General features: G+C 64.6%; 1 protein-coding gene across 1 annotated transcript in view; it reads right to left on the reverse strand.

The window, feature by feature from the left end:
• Positions 1–1,186: 1,186 nt before the first annotated feature.
• LOC119093518 (dynein heavy chain, cytoplasmic-like) overlaps positions 1,187–16,119 on the reverse strand; it is a 66,712-nt gene continuing 51,779 nt past the window's right edge. Inside the window, 23 exon segments of the mRNA XM_037216476.1 lie at positions 1,187–1,276; positions 1,279–1,317; positions 1,319–1,459; positions 1,461–1,592; positions 1,594–1,623; positions 2,105–2,302; positions 2,768–2,896; positions 3,973–4,167; positions 4,639–4,944; positions 6,531–6,725; positions 7,185–7,305; positions 7,518–7,610; positions 7,804–8,096; positions 8,788–8,947; positions 10,040–10,263; positions 10,570–10,746; positions 11,447–11,658; positions 12,206–12,356; positions 12,767–12,913; positions 13,516–13,680; positions 14,383–14,712; positions 15,316–15,423; positions 15,768–15,875. Coding sequence (XP_037072371.1) covers positions 1,187–1,276; positions 1,279–1,317; positions 1,319–1,459; positions 1,461–1,592; positions 1,594–1,623; positions 2,105–2,302; positions 2,768–2,896; positions 3,973–4,167; positions 4,639–4,944; positions 6,531–6,725; positions 7,185–7,305; positions 7,518–7,610; positions 7,804–8,096; positions 8,788–8,947; positions 10,040–10,263; positions 10,570–10,746; positions 11,447–11,658; positions 12,206–12,356; positions 12,767–12,913; positions 13,516–13,680; positions 14,383–14,712; positions 15,316–15,423; positions 15,768–15,875 — 3,744 coding nt within the window.

The following is a 16,119-nucleotide window of genomic DNA, read 5'->3' on the forward strand; positions in this document are numbered from 1 at the left end:
CAATGCACTGTTTTTCTGTCCTGCTTGCGTCGCGGCACGACGAGAGAAATACACTCATTTAAACGAATACAGATCACCCACAGGCAAGGAGCTGGACGATGCCAGGTAAAACAGACCGGTGAGCCTTCAGCACTGCCGGTCCCTGGAAGGCCAGAGTATGATTAAGTCAGGCAAGTTTCTTTTTAGCAGACCGTTTATGCAGGTTTCACGATTTGCTGTGTCGTTTCCATTGTATGGTAGCGTGCCGATCTGAAATCGTTAGCACAACCTGACTCCAGAAAGGCGTATCATTTTATAATTATTATTGCAACGAAATATGTCGAGCGGGAAACAATTATAGCCAAACAATTATCCGACGCTTCTGGAAAGCCAAGGAGCCTGTTGCTGCTGCCTGCTTTTACAATGCTCAGCCAACCATATGCCTGCTTCCACGCCGCCAATCATCTCCGGCACATCACAGCTCTTCACAGTAAAACCCAATACAGACCACCAGTCAACTTCACTAGCAAGGCTGCTGTGTGCAAGCTGCACTGCAAGACATGTTTGAACAGACGTGCACTACAGGTCGCTAAGAAAAACTATCACAACCGTTGGAAAGGGACCGCCAGTGGTGAACAGATATCAATAACATCAACTACATGAAAACCTGTCTGGAAGGAAACCCCAACATTTCCACACACCCGCGCCATTCAGAGGCAACGAAAGTCACGCATATACGGATGGACAGCAGCCAAGAGCCAGACGAAGCGGAACGTAAACCTATGAGGTCGAACAGGGTGAAGCTGGAACTTCCACCACCAGACAGAATAGAGTGGGGAATTTCCACGCCCGGCAGCGTAAAATACTGACTTGCAGCGTCAGCCGGCGACCGCAGGAGCCAACCACGCCACCCGCCGGAGCAGGTAACGGGAGGCCGCGGGCAGGCACCGGGCCACCGTCCCCTCGCCGAGGCCGGCGGAGACCCGGTCACCGTCCCCTCACTGCGGCCGGCGGAGCATCCGTCGCCGTCCTCCCGCTGCGACCGGCGGAGGCCCTGTCGCCGTCCCCTCGCTGCGGCCGGCGGAGGCCCTGTCGCCGTCCCCTCGCTGCGGCCGGCGGAGGCCCTGTCGCCGTCCCCTCGCTGCGGCCGGCGGAGGCCCTGTTGCCGTCCCCTCGCTGCGGCCGGCGGAGCATCCGTCGTCGTCCCCTAGTTGAGGTTGGTCGACGCCACCAGTGCACTCCGCGCTCGTAGAAGCCTATGTTCCGACTGCTGGCCGGCCACCTGCATGGCGACGGTGTGAAGAGCAGCTCCGAGCGCGTGGCGTTCAGGTAGACGGGCCAGCGTGATGTAGCGCGCGCCCGGCAGCCGGCCCTCGCCGCGTGTCCAGGTCAGCTGCAGCTGCGGCAACTCCGTCTGAATGGTGGTGGTCAGCTGCAGCTGATTGTCGCGGCACAGCGCCCCCTGCAGCTTGACGCCCGCGCAGAGACATGCTGCCGGCCGGCACCGGCGCCGCCGCCTCCGTCACCGTCACGCGCAGTTCCAGCTCCTCCAGCGACCAGCTGTTGGCCTGCGCCACACACTGGCGTGTGGCCGTCACGTACGCCTCCGGGTTTGAAGAGGCCGCCCAGCCAGATCTGCTGCGTCTGCGGGCGGTCAGGGAGGGGGGGGGGGGGGGAGGGAGAGCTCAGCAGCGGGCGGCGGATGAGGGGGCTGGGGGTGGGGAGGAGCTGACACCGGCCTTCAGTGCCGTCACATGGCTAACATACATCATATCACAATCATGGTCTGTAATTTCACCAAGGTCATGCCTAACACGCGGAGTGTATTTTGAGCATCACTATGAGGCTCATGCCCAGAAGCAGACAACGACATGGACAAGAGACGGGGCGCAATACCGCCACAGCTCGCACATCAGCCACGTGCACTGACACCACGCAACTCAGCCACCGAGACACGGCAGCCGCCCAACCGGCCGTCGCGCCGGCGCCCGATCCCACCAGACCAGACCCGGCCCGCTGACACGCCAGAGCCCGATCCCACCAGACCAGACCTGACCCGCCGTCGCGCCGACGCCCGGTCCCACCAGACCAGACCTGACCCGCCGTCGCTCCGGCGCCCGCGTACCTTTAGCCCGTTCGCGCCGGCCTGCGCCACGCTGCTGCTGACGGCCTGCAGCTGCTGGACGCGCTGCGCGAAGTCAGTGATCCACTGGATGACGGTGGTGGTGGCGGGCACCTTGTACTGGCGCCAGCTGGCCGGGATGACGCCCCGCACCAGCTCGGCCACCATCGTGCGGTGGTAGTTGGTCTGTTTCTTGGTGCCCTGTCAACGGCACATGGCGGGGCGTCAGGCGGCAGACGGCGCGCGGGTGCGGCGGACATGTGCCAGGCGAGAGGCGCGGGAGGAAGGCGCGCTTGGGAGGGACACAGGGAGGCGGACTGAGTCACTCGTGGCGAAACAGTGGGGTCAGACTGTAGGGAAACACAGACAGTGAGTGTTAAATGAAGGTCTTCAGTCAGCAGCGAACTCATACCAATGGATACGACCTACGACGGGACTGACAAACATTCCACACCATTACCAAAAGATGGAGTGAGAAAAAACATGGCGTGCCATCTTTATCTCGTGCGCAAAGCCCGTACCTGACATGCACGCTTAACACCCCTGACTTTCACAGAGCACCACCGGCTGCTCCAGCAGGCAGGGGCGTTCAGCACGCGTCGACCACAGGCCCGGGCCAGAGACGACACCCACCGCGGCGCGGGCCCCAGCCGGGCCGACACTGACCTCGCAGATGGCGATGATGTCGGCGATGTCGCTCTGCACACCGGCCAGCAGGCGGGAGCCGATGTTAACCTCGCGCTCGAAGTAGCGGTACAGCGGGTCCCGGATGTTCTCCACGGTGCGGCGCAGGGTCTGCGGAGGCGAGGGTCTGGTCAGCGACACAGCGCGCAGCGGCGGACGGTCTCCGCCGTACGACGCGGAGGGGGAGGCGGGACAGCGGCGGACGGTCTCCGCCGGACGACGCGGAGGGGGAGGCGGGGCAGCGGCGGACGGTCTCCGCCGGACGACGCGGAGGGGGAGGCGGGACAGCGAGGGACGGTCTCCGCCGTACGACGCGGAGGGGGAGGCGGGACAGCGGTGGACGGTCTCCGCCGGACGACGCGGAAGGGGAGGCGGGACAGCGGTGGACGGTCTCCGCCGGACGACGCGGAGGGGGAGGCGGGACAGCGAGGGACGGTCTCCGCCGTACGACGCGGAGGGGGAGGCGGGACAGCGGTGGACGGTCTCCGCCGGACGACGCGGAAGGGGAGGCGGGACAGCGGCGGACGGTCTCCGCCGGACGACGCGGAGGGGGAGGCGGGACAGCGGCGGATGGTCTCCGCCGGACGACGCGGAGGGGGAGGCGGGACAGCGAGGGACGGCGGCTAGACGACGCGGGGAGGGGAGGCGGGACAGCGAGGGACGGTCTCCGCCGGACGACGCGGAGGGGGAGGCGGGACAGCGGCGGACGGTCTCCGCCGGACGACGCGGAGGGGGAGGCGGGGCAGCGGCGGACGGTCTCCGCCGGACGACGCGGAGGGGGAGGCGGGACAGTGAGGGACGGCGGCTAGACGGAGCAGCGGGCCACAAATGGACACACAAACATGAACGTCATGTCGTTCACACACGTGACTGGCTTCCAGGATTTAAGTCGTCCATCCATACACACTGAAAACATCCCACCTTGCATGTCAAAAAATTGAGGAGCATTTCGCTTAGCATTCAGGCCTAAGAGCCTAAAAACCAGCATTAATTCAGACCCTAGTGTCTGGCGGCTGTTAACACCACACCACACGCACATTATTCACAGGTGAGCCCGTTAATGTAACTGCTACCTGCCACTGCTCCGCCCAGTATGGACACGAGCTCCCTGGCTACCGTCGACAGCAGCTGCCAGCGGCTGAGCCCAGCCAGCCGCCCTCCGCCCTCAGCCATGCGCGAAGGCCTACCTGCAGCTGGGCGGGCAGCAGCTGGCTCCAGGTGCGGCCGCTGTTGTGCAGCACCCGCATCCAGGCGGGCCGCGCGTCCGCCTGGTGCTTCTCGGCCTCACGCTCATCCACGTACGCCACTTCGCCGTCGTCCTCCAACAGCTGCATCCGCAGCAGCGACGACACCATGTCCGTACCGCGCGTGGTCAGCAGCAGCTGCAGGGGCGGACCGACACATCAGGCGGCGGCCGGAGGAGGGGTCGGGGCGACAGGCGCGTGGGCGGTGCTGGCGAAGGCGGCGGCGGTGGTACGTCCGAGCATGTCCCTTACGACGGTTCGCCGTTCCGGTCAGCAGGCTGCGTTGCCGATGGGGGACCCATAGCGGCCAATCAGTGATAACGAACCAGCCACAGCTGGTGGAACGCGCCACATCATAGAGGCTTTTCTCACACTTCTGGTACATCGGATGCATTGCTTTGGCATGCGCACAGGCGGTGATAAGAAAATTCAATGATTTTAACCACCCGACTATACCCGCACCCGCGCTGCTACAATCTCTGGAGAACAATACCAAACCGTTTGATCTGTGAGGCAAGATCCGCGCCTTCCAGACACCACCAGCAGCCCACCGTTGTCGCCTTCCAAGCCGCCGCCGCCGCCGCCGCGCTCTCGGCTGCGGATGCTCACCTTCTCGGCGTTGTTGGGCAGGCCGAGCCAGGCGGGCGTCTGCCTGTCCGACAGCTGCTCCACCCACTGCAGGAACTGGTCGCGCCGGATGCCCTCGGGCATGCTGATGTCCGTGCCGTCGGCGCCGGCGCCTGCCACCAGCGCGAAGTCGCCGTCGAAGCTGGACGGCGTGAACAGCTTGTCCAGGAACGACGAGAGCAGCCGCTGGTCGAAGTCGTTGTCGATCTTGCCGCCGTAGATGCACTGCGAGAGCAGCGTGCGCAGCGCCAGCCACGGCACCTTCTCCGGCGGCAGGTTGGTGCGGCCCTGCGGTCGGGTCGGCCGGTCACCATCACACAGGGGAGGGGAGAGCGGCCGGTCACTGTATACTGCTGCCGGAACGACCACACACTGCGGGCCACATTTCGGACCTTTTGCCGGGGACGGGCCAGCATCGCACATAATGACGTCACTAGGTAATGGGAGGCGCCACCACGAAGCAGTCCATTGGCCACACTGCACAAACCCCGTAACCCCACTTTCTGCAGCACGTTTAACTCTGCGGGCACCGCACACGACCAAGCCAGCATTTTGTAAGGACGACAAAAATTAAAACCAGGAGAACGACAAGTTGAGTACGAACAAGCCACGCACACACCCTGAAATGCCAGAGTTGGCAACAGGAAAGCGGAACAGAAAGAGAACAGCGCGAGCTTCCCAACAGACAACAGCGGCGACGCGACAGGACAGAGAACAGAGCAAGAGACACAGGACGAGGGAGAGTAGGCAGACCGGACAGAGAACGGAGCAAGAGACACAGGACGCGGGAGGGTTGGCGGACCGGACAGAGAACAGAGCAAGGGACACAGGATGCGGGAAGGTTGGCGAACCGGACAGAGAACGGAGCAAGGGGCACAGTACGCAGGAGGGCTGGCGGACCGGACAGCAAACAGAGGAAGAGACACGGGACGCGGGAGGGTTGACGGACCAGACAGAGAACGGAGCAAGTGACACGGGACGCAGGAGGACCGGACAAAGAACAGAGCAAGGGACACAGGACGCGGGAGGGTAGGCGGACCGAACAGAGAACAGGGCAAGGGACACACGACGTGGGAGGGTTGGCGGTCCGGACAGAGAACAGAGCAAGAGACACAGGACGCGGTAGGGTAGGCGGACCAAACAGAGAACAGAGCAAGAGACGCAGGACGCGGGAGGGTTGGCGGACCGGACAGAGCAGGGAGCAAGAGACACGGGACGCGAGAGGGTTGGCGGACCGGACAGAGAACAGAGCAAGAAACACAGGACGCGAGAGGGTTGGCGGACCGGACAGAGCACCGGATGGAGACGGAAGCCCAGAAGCGCCGGCCCATCTCCGCCGGAGCACACGCCCTCGCACGCCCGCCCCACTTACAGACGCGGCGCCCTCTGCCCCGGAAGAGATCTACAACGGCAGAGACGGGTCACACATACACGACGGCGAGCGGCGCCGGGCCAGGTCACGGCGTCACAGCGGACCCCGGCACAGTGAGCCACGCCGTGTCCTGCCGCCTGGCGGCCGAGCTGACCGGACAGCGCCAGGCAGTCCGCTCCTCCACACGCGTGCCGGCGGCCCCATCAGCCGGCAGTGGCGGCGGAAGGGATGACGAGTGACACCACCGTCCCCTGCACCGATACTTGCCAGTGTCTCCAGCGCGCTCGGCACCCAGCTGCGGCCGCGGCGGCTCGGGCCGAGCAGCGCCGCTAACGCCGGCCGCAAGTGGCGCCACGTTCCGGCGTCACATCGGCCGAGCTCTCGCAACACCAAACTTGACAGTGGCGGGACGAGCCGTCACCGAAGACGAGGACCACCGCCCGCGATCCTGGTCGAGCCGTCACGGCCGACCCGCTGCGGCCGCCCCACCGCGTCCACTCACCATAGCCGTGGCCTCGATCCACGTGTCGAGCGTGTCGCACGCCACGCGCAGGTCCGACTCGTTGAACTCGTAGCCCTTGGACCAGCCGAGCGGCGCGTACCGCAGTCGCTCTTGCACCACGGCGTGGAACCACGCCAGCAGGAAATAGATGCGGGCCCGCTCCGAGGGCGGCTTCATCATGCGGGCCGCCGGCACCTGGCAAGAGCAGAGCAGGGCGCGGTCACGGTCACGTGACGAAACTGCGGCCACGTGACGCCCGGCGGGGCGGCGTGGCCGTTAGGACACGGCACAAGCGACAGCGCGACACATCACGAGTGGCGGACGGGGTCGACCGCCGCGAGTCAGAGGGCGGAGCGGACGACAGGCGGCAGCGCGCTGCAGCGCCCCAGAGTGCCGCCGCGCCAGACCGCGACGCGGCGAGCTGAGGTGGCGGCGGCGGCGGCGAGCTCCCAAAACGCCGACCGGCCGACTGGCCGGACTGACCGACGGCTGGCCGGACTGACCGACAGGCTGGCCGGACTGACCGACAGGCTGGCCGGACTGACCGACGGCTGGCCGGACTGGCCGACGGCTGGACGGACTGACCGGCCGACTGGCCGGACTGACCGACAGGCCGACTGGCCGGACTGACCGACGGCTGGCCGACCCACTGACCGAGCTGAAGGTACGCAGCAGGTTGGCGCGAATGCCAGGCGGTGGCTCGAACACCAGGATGCGGCCGGCTCTCAGCAGGTTCACTGGTATCTTGGGGCTGATCTCCATCGTCAGGAACAGCCTGGCGGCGCGGCCGGCCACGTCAGCGGCGCAGCGAGCGCGCGGCCGCGGCGACCCCGGTGCCAGACACACGGCACCAGAGGACCGCGCAGGGCGACCGCACAGAGGGCTAGCGGCACCGGACGAGGGGCTTGGGGGGCGTACGGCGCAGAAGGCGACAGACAAGTTGGCGCGTGCGAGCATGCGGAGACGGCGGACGGTGGTAGCACGCACCTGAAATTGGCGTTGGGCTGCAGTGTGTGCAGCTTCTTCTCCAGCTGGACCAGCCAGGAGGCGGCCAGGTGGACGTTCTTGAGCATCACCCACCTGCAGACAGAACGCCAGAGTTAACCTTCCCGCACCGAGCCCGACTACACTGGTACTCAGCTTACTGGCGTCCATCAACTGGCAATACAGAACACACGACCAGGTTCGTAGGGCCATAACCGCAGGGCGGTTATGACAGCGCGGGAGGAATTACCCGCGCCCCAGCCGAGTCAACGCCGCGCCGCCCGCTCACCGTCCCGTCTTGACGGCCGAGTTGATGGCCTTTTCGGCCTGGCTGAAGCCCTCGGCCGAGCCGATGGCGATGCTGGTGACGGCACGGCCCAGCTCGGCGGCCAGGTCGTCCACACGGCCGGACGCGTCGTAGCCGGACACCGAGCAGAGCAGAACCGGCGCGCTGGGCCGCACCTCCGTCTCCACGATGTTGGCCAGGTCCAGCTCGCGCTCGGCGTCGGGCATGAAGCGCTCGCCGAACACGGCGTCCACCAGCTGGTGGCCGGCCGCCAGCAGGCGGTCCGGCCGGAACGTCTGGTGGGTAAGCGGGAGACGTCAGGCGGCCGGGCAGCCCTCGACTGTCTGACGACTGAGAACAGCGGCGCCGTGCCGGCAGCGGGTCGGCCCGGTGCAGCGGCCCGTCAGGCGGCGGCCCGGCGCCGGCGCAGGTCAGCCGCGCGGCCGCCGCTCGTGACCGGCAGCTTACCGTCGCCCGTCTCCGGGGAGTGACACCGCGCCGGACGCACAGTCCGACCTCGCCGCGCACGCGACCGAGTCAGGAGACAGGGGTCGGGGGTCAGGGGTCAGGAATGGATCAGCGCAGTCAGATCAGCAGGTGACAAGCAGTTTCTCATTCTGCACGGCGTTCGAACAGTTGCATGTCGCTCAAGCGTGCATGCGGGCCAAGTACGCTTTTACGATATACGATTACAATCGTGCCATTACATACGACCATATTCGAATACAACAATCGGAGCCAATCGGGTTCCGAACCCCGCGGTGTGGTGGCATCAGAACCGACAGCCATTTAGGCCCAATGGCACACACACACACACACACACAACCTGAAATCCACGTCTCAAACCGCCTGCTCCGTCTGATGTACGCCGAGCACGGCCTCAACAACGGCTTCAGCAGGACGGCGGCACCCTCCGAGGCGCCACACCTCCCGAGCGCAGCAGCCACCTCCTGCCGCGTGGCCCACCCCAGCGCGGCCGCGGCTCACCTGAACCAGCAGGAGCCGGTGCATGGCGACGGCGGCGGGCGTGGTGACGCGCTCCTCGCTCCAGACGGTGGGGACGCTCATCTCCGGCGCCACCGACTGCAGCCACTCGTGGAACGGCGGGCTGCTGACGTGGCTCGCCACCTTGGCAAACGCCGGCAGTCTGGCGGGGCGTGCCGAGCGGTGTCACCGCGACGGCGGACCGTTCAGAGGATGGCCACCGTCTCGCACTGGCGTCACTCCGCACAACGTGACCACCGACCCAACGCTGCACACAATCAGGCACAGTTGAAGAACCACCATTAGGACGGCCCTTTCCATGATTCCAACACGCGCCTTTCACGCAGATGTTGGGCGTGACAAAGGCCGTGTGTTCCGCCAAACCATGAGTGTTTGGAAAAACCGAAGCTGTAGATGTAACTCCGCTCCCCCTGCCGTGCGTCAGCGCACATCTAGCGTTTCATCCGGCGCCGCTTCACCACCCGTACCTCTACCCCAGGCGGACCACGTCCCTCATCCCACCACCGCCACGGAATGCCAGCCGTACCTCTGCGCCAGGCGGACCACGTCCCTCATCCCACCACCGCCACGGAAGGCCAGCCATACCTCTACCCCAGGCGGACCACGTCCCTCATCCCACCACCGCCACGGAATGCCAGCCGTACCCCTGCGCCAGCCGGACCACGTCCCTCATCCCACCACCGCCACGGAAGGCCAGCCATACCTCTACACCAGGTGGACCATGTCCCTCATCCCACCACCGCCACGGAAGGCCAGCCATACCTCTACACCAGGTGGACCATGTCCCTCATCCCACCACCGCCACGGAATGCCAGCCGTACCTCTACACCAGGCGGATCATGTCCCTCATCCCACCACCGCCACGGAAGGCCAGCCGTACCTCTGCGCCAGGCGGATCATGTCCCTCATCCCACCACCGCCACGGAAGGCCAGCCGTACCTCTACACCAGGCGGATCATGTCCCTCATCCCACCACCGCCACGGAAGGCCAGCCGTACCTCTGCGCCAGGCGGATCATGTCCCTCATCCCACCACCGCCACGGAAGGCCAGCCGTACCTCTGCGCCAGGAGGACTACGTCCCCCATCCTACCACCGCCACGGAAGGCCAGCCATACCTCTACACCAGGTGGACCATGTCCCTCATCCCACCACCGCCACAGAAGGCTGGCCGTACCTCTGCGCCAGGCGGATCATGTCCCTCATCCCACCACCGCCACGGAAGGCTGGCCGTACCTCTGCGCTAGGCGGACCATGTTCTCGGCCTGTTCGTCGCTCAGTCCGGCGACGTCGGACGGCCGCTGCGTCACGATGCCCTCCTTGCCGCGGATGAGGAAGTCGAACTCGTCCTCTAGGTCGCCGTTTCCGGCGGCGCCGCGCAGACTGATGCGCGCCAGCAGCAGCGCCAGCGTCAGGCGGTGGTGGTGTGCCATGCCGCGCGCTACCCGGCTGTAACACATCTGCCAGACACACGCGCGCGCGCGGTGAGCCGTCAGCGGTGGCGGTGGGGGGCGCTCACGTTCCAGTCATAAGCGCGGCTTGTTGCACGAGGTAGGCGTTGTGAAGCTCTACCGATCCCCGCGCGGCTGAGATTGGAGACCGAGGGACTTCCGGTCGCACGACCGTTGACCAAAGTGAGAACAAATCAGGGGTGCACCGAAAAGCACGAAGTCGAGGCCGATCACATGAACAAACATGGCAACGCGAGGACAAGTCCTCCAGTCCCCCAGCAGGAGAATGGCGCATGCAGTCGGTCGGTCACCCACCGAGAACAGCGCCTGGGTGATGATGGCCAGGCGCTCGTTCGGGTCCGTCTTGCCTTGCAGGCCCGGGTTCTTGGTCAGCACGCAGTTGAAGACGTCTAGGAAGAACTGCAGCGAAAACTGGTACAAGAAGTGGATCTGGTGCAGCGACTCCAGCATGAAGTAGATGCTGCTGCAAGCCTGGAACACGTCACACGACCGAGTTCGTTAGCAAACGCCCGAAAAGAGGAGTGGAGAACTTTCCTGGCCTCAAGTCACCGCCCATTCACACCCAGAGCCGGCCACAAACTACGCAAACTCGTAACAAACCCAACATTTTGTTGCTACCCAACACGCCTTTTAACACCCGGTGCAAGCATTTTAATTTAATTTAATGGATTACTGGGATCAGCGTCCGCGCTAAGCGGTCCGTGTTGCAAGAGCTCCGATGTCATCATAAGATTGTAAATTCCGAGTCAACAGCAGAATTTTGACGACAGCGTATTGTAACACAATGTTCGGCACGGTCCTTGCTCCCCTCTGAGGCCAGCTGACCACAGACACAGACACAAACACAGACACTGCCACCGGCCACAGTCCATCCAAGTCGGGGACAAATACGTATAGTCTGAAGCGACTCGAGACCACCCCGCCACGAGTGAGCGAATCAAAACGCTCGCTGACCAACTGAGAGCGCTCTCGAGACGGATTCGTCACACATTCGAAAGCACAAGACGCCCGCCGACACAACATTCTCACCCTGCGTATGTTGGGTCACGCATCATATAAAACACGCTACGAGCTCAGCCAAAATAAAACCGCCCAGCAGGACTAGCACATCGTTCCGGAGCCGGCCGGAGCTATGCTGACAACACCGCTGCCAGGCCCGCCACCGACTAACCTGTGCTAGCGGCAGGTACTGCTGCGACACCGTCTCGATCTCTGCGATGACCTTGTCCGTCTCCTCCACCTTGCTGGTGATCTCGGCCGCCTCCTTCTTCAGAGTCTCCAAAGTGGTGATGACGCTGTCATCGTCCAGGATCTTGCCCTTGGCGTCGTTGAGCGCCTGCAGCAGCGACTTCTCCAGGTGGCGCAGACGCAGGTGGAACTCGCCTGTCGACGAGGTACGGGCGCCGCGCTCAGATGGCGGGACGACTGCGACGCACTGCAGGACGGCGCAATACGGGGCAAACACGGTCACAACGGTCAGCGGCTGATCACCCCGCTCAAACACCGCGCACAGCACCTTCTACACCTTCTCCCAGCACCTAGTACATTCCATCCCAGGCCAGAGGTCCAGACTGCGTCCTAACATCCACCAGGCGTAGCCGTATCAAACCATACAATGTCAACACAATGGCTCAGCGACCACGGCCCCGTATTTCTTACTTCGTCGTCCGAAACACCAGTCGCCAACCATGGAAGGCGACACGCACTCAGCTACTGCGTTCAGTGTTGTTATCGGGGAACTGGGATCGTCCGAGCTACTGAGCAGCCCGTCTCGCCATTGCGAACCCTAATCAGAACACGCAGGAAGTCCGTCCGCGCTCCAGCAGACCTGAGTGCTGGATTTGGATTACTATCACCGATCCAGACAGCGACGCTTGGGCTCCATACACCACCGTCCGCATCTGGAAGAGGGAGGCCGTCGCCAACTCACCCTGCAGCTTGAGCAGGTCGGCACGTTTCTCGTCGATGTCGGGACGCTCCGCCTTCAGCACCTGGTTCAGACACTGCGACTGCAGGCTGCTCCGCGTGACGGTGAAGTTGACGAACGTGACGCGCGAGCAGATGTCGGCCGGGAACTCCACCTGGCGTCGGGCGCCACGTCACGGGTCGGGCTCGGTGCGTTCAGCACAGGACGCGGCGCGGAGCGGCGCGTGAGAGGTCCCAGTCAACACGCCGAGACGGGCTGACGCGGCGCGGGGCCGTCGCGGGAGCGGAGACGGCAGCAACGTCACGAGGGTGTGGAGCGGAAGCGCGGTGTCCATGCGTGAGACGACTAATGGGGGATGATCCAGGGAGGGCCACAGCCAGGGCGCGCGGGCGACCACTCAGACACAGGTGAGCATGGGTGGACACAACAGAACAGACGTGCAGAGGGACACGTTCGCATCCCTGGCCGATGCCGAGCCTGCGATGGCGCCACCCGTCTACACCGCACGGCCCTGAGGGCGGCCCGTCCAACCCATCGCCCTCCCACAGTGCCCGCCCAACTGACCGTCGGGTCGCGGGTCGACAGGAAGATGGTGAAGGTGGGCGACAAGTCGATGTCCTGGTCGCCGAGCGTGACGAGCACGCGGCCGCCGGTGCGGCGCAGCTCGCGGTTCAGCACCGGGTTCAGGATCGGGTCATAGTTCTCCACGTCCTGCCGGGCACGAGGCGGCGCTGGCGTCAGAGGGAGGGTCACGCCGCGGGCGGCTGCGGCGCGGGCCGTCAGCAGGTTGCCGCGGGGAGACGGGCACGGAAGGTACGCCGCCACCGACACGACACGAATACAGAAGCGCCTCCGCCCTGGTGCAGGCCGATCTCGACAAATGCTATGGACCGTCTGCATCAGCGGGGTCTGCACACGTATGGCGGCGTGGCCGACCAGTGGCAGGGCTCAACCATAACAGCTGCGCACAGCTGGCGAGCAGTGGCAGAGCTCAACCATAACAGCTGCCGCACAGCTGGCGAGCAGTGGCAGAGCTCAACCATGACAGCTGCCGCACAGCTGGAAGCAGGTAGAGGCGGCGGGTAAATTCTTGCAAACCTTTTCCAGCATAGTGTGGGCAACTATGTACCCGTGCCGGGTCAGGGTCGGGTCAGTAGCTACAGCTGCTGAAAACCCTTTATGACCTGACGACAGTAACCAGCCCGTCACACTCTATACCGAACCAAACTAGACAGGGTCTCAGCTCAGACCAGACCAGACCAGGCCAGCCCTCAGACCAGACCGCGCCAGACAGCGCACGACGGCAGCCTCACCTGCACCAGCAGCGGGTTGCCGAAGCGCAGCGCGCTCTCCAGATTCTTTCTGAAGCTGTCGTCCAGGAAGCTGGTCTTGGTGATCTTCTTGCCGGCGAACTCCTTCATGATGAACTCGGTAGCTTGGCCCGACGGGTCGATGATAAGCGGGTACCGGTTGAAACGCTGCAGCAGATCCAGACGCACAGCGTCACACGATGCGGGGGGAGCCGGGCGCGCGACGTCACACGACGCGGGGCGAGCCAGGTGGGCGGCGTCACACGACGCGGGGCGAGCCAGATGGGCGGCGTCACAAGACGCGGGACGAGCCAGGCGGGCGGCGTCACACGACGCGGGGCGAGCCAGATGGGCGGCGTCACAAGACGCGGGGCGAGCCATGCGGGCGGCGACACAGGGAGAGACGGCGGGCAACGAGACTCGCGGACGACAGCGCCTCGCCCTGAGCACGCTAATCGCCCGCGCCTGGCTCCCCCCGTCAGAAAGCCTGCAGTGGCGGTCTCACTCACAGCTGCCATCTGATACACGCACGTCACTGACATGACGTTGACGCGTGCCGAGGCTGACGGCTGCAGCGCTCAAACGACGCCGACGACGGCTGGGGTCACGCCGATGCGGTCTTGCAGGCGCCGATGGCCGTGTGGGTCGGCTACCCGCGGCGTCAACAGGCATTCACACCAACACAACAGAGGCTGATACCGGTGCATCTCAGATCCGTCAGCTCCACGGACACTGGAGAGTAGCACCACGTCCGGCCGGCGCAGCTGCGCCGTCCCAGCCGCCGGTCGCGTCACCGACCGATCGGCTGCAAGACGGCACCGGCTCGCCGGCCTCCCGCCGGCCGCCACCGCCGCCCTCCAGCGCACCCACCTCCAGCATGATGGCGTTCTCGGTGCACAGGTCGTCGGAGGGCAGCGAGTTGGCCTGCCAGCGCAGCCGCTCGTCCGGGTTGCTGAGGTACTCGGTGCGGGCGAGGTCGGGCCGGTACGCCACGGCCGCCTGCTGCAGGTGCGCGCACCAGTTGGAGAACAGGCTCTGGCGCAGCTGCTGGTCAAAGTAGCCGGCGTACGCCAGGAAGGCGGCCGACAGCAGCACGTCGCCGATGATGGTGAGCATCTGGGAGCGGAACGTCTCGCTGGTGGCCAGCCACCGCTCCCGCTCGATGCTCAGCGACTTGAGCAGCGCCATCGAACGGTCCACCTGGCCGGGAGAGTAGGCGCAGTGCAGCTCAGGGCGGGCTCAGCCACACGAGAGCCCGAGGGCACATCGGGGATCCATTCACGTGTTCACAAGGAATAAATCGAGGCGTCTGATGACAAGCACAAAACTCATCCTCTGGATCACAAACAGACCAATCGGAGCACGAACAATCCCAGATAATCAACGAGCAACACCGGCATCATAGCCTGCGATATAAAAACGATCTGACATGAAAGGCGCATTATTTTGTCATGCCAACGGCACATGACCAGATGGCCAACTGATCTAAATCCACGCGAGCCCTCGACCCTTTTCGAAAGTTCCTTCTCCAGTAAGGCCGGTTTGGTTCAGCCCCACATGATGCCGTGGCCCACGGGAGTCCATGAACTTGACGTGCCGTGCCGCCTCCGGCATTCAATCAACCCCCGTCAACTAAAATCAGCTTGAGCTTCCCCTACAGCCATTAGCGTCGCAGTCTCTAGCGATCTGCGGCACGGAGGGTCAGGTGAGACACTGGTGGCAGCTAGTCTCGAACCCACACCCTTCCCCTCACCCCGAGCACGGCATGATGGCGTTGCCGCGCGGCGCGTCCAGTAGTCTCACCTTGGCCTGCACGCTGGCCAGGTCAGTCTTGATCGCCTGCGCCTGCGCAATCAGCACGGCGTACTCCTCCTTGTAGCTGGCGATCGAGCGCTCCAGCTTGTCGATCACCTGGCGGGACACGCATGCTCCCGGTCAGGACAACGGTCCGCCCCGGTCAGGACACGGGGCCGCTCCGGTCAGGGCACCGGGCCGCTCCGGTCAGGGCACCGGGCCGCTCCGGTCAGGCGCCGCCGGGGCCGTCACCGAGACCCGGGCCACGATGAGACTGATGAGACAGTTATAGTCCCATCACGGCCTGAGCCGCCAGGCCACCTTATCACCCACAATCATCAACATGTCGTAGCCGCCGCAGCAGGCAGCACCGTCGGTCGCACCACGCCCCCCTCCCTCCCCCCCCCCCGCCGCCCCGCTCCAGGGCCGGGACGCCGCCGAGATGCGCCGCGCGAGCTCACCTTGGTGATCTCCTCGGCCTTGTGTTTATTCTCGTCCGCCTGCGACTCCAGCGACTTGAGCTCGTTGCGCAGCGGGTCAACCCGCTTCAGCATGTCGGCGTAGTTGATCTGGGGTGGGGCGCGGGTGACCGTCAGAGGGGGCGCCGGACCGGTCACGTCCACACCATTAGTCAGGGAGCGGCTAGGCAGCGGCTGCTCAGCCGGACGTCCCGAGCACTCCCACCGTGGGGATCCAGCGCAGCGAGAGCGTAATGCGATCGTCACATACACTGGAGAAGGCAGCGAGTACAATGCACACCGCGATGATTGCATATCAAACAGCGCAGAACTTCAGAGCTATTGAACGCGCGAT

The sequence above is a fragment of the Pollicipes pollicipes genome, unplaced genomic scaffold, assembly GCF_011947565.3.
Source record: "Pollicipes pollicipes isolate AB1234 unplaced genomic scaffold, Ppol_2.1 Scaffold_4002;HRSCAF=4701_pilon_pilon_pilon, whole genome shotgun sequence".
NCBI lineage: Eukaryota > Metazoa > Arthropoda > Thecostraca > Pollicipedomorpha > Pollicipedidae > Pollicipes > Pollicipes pollicipes.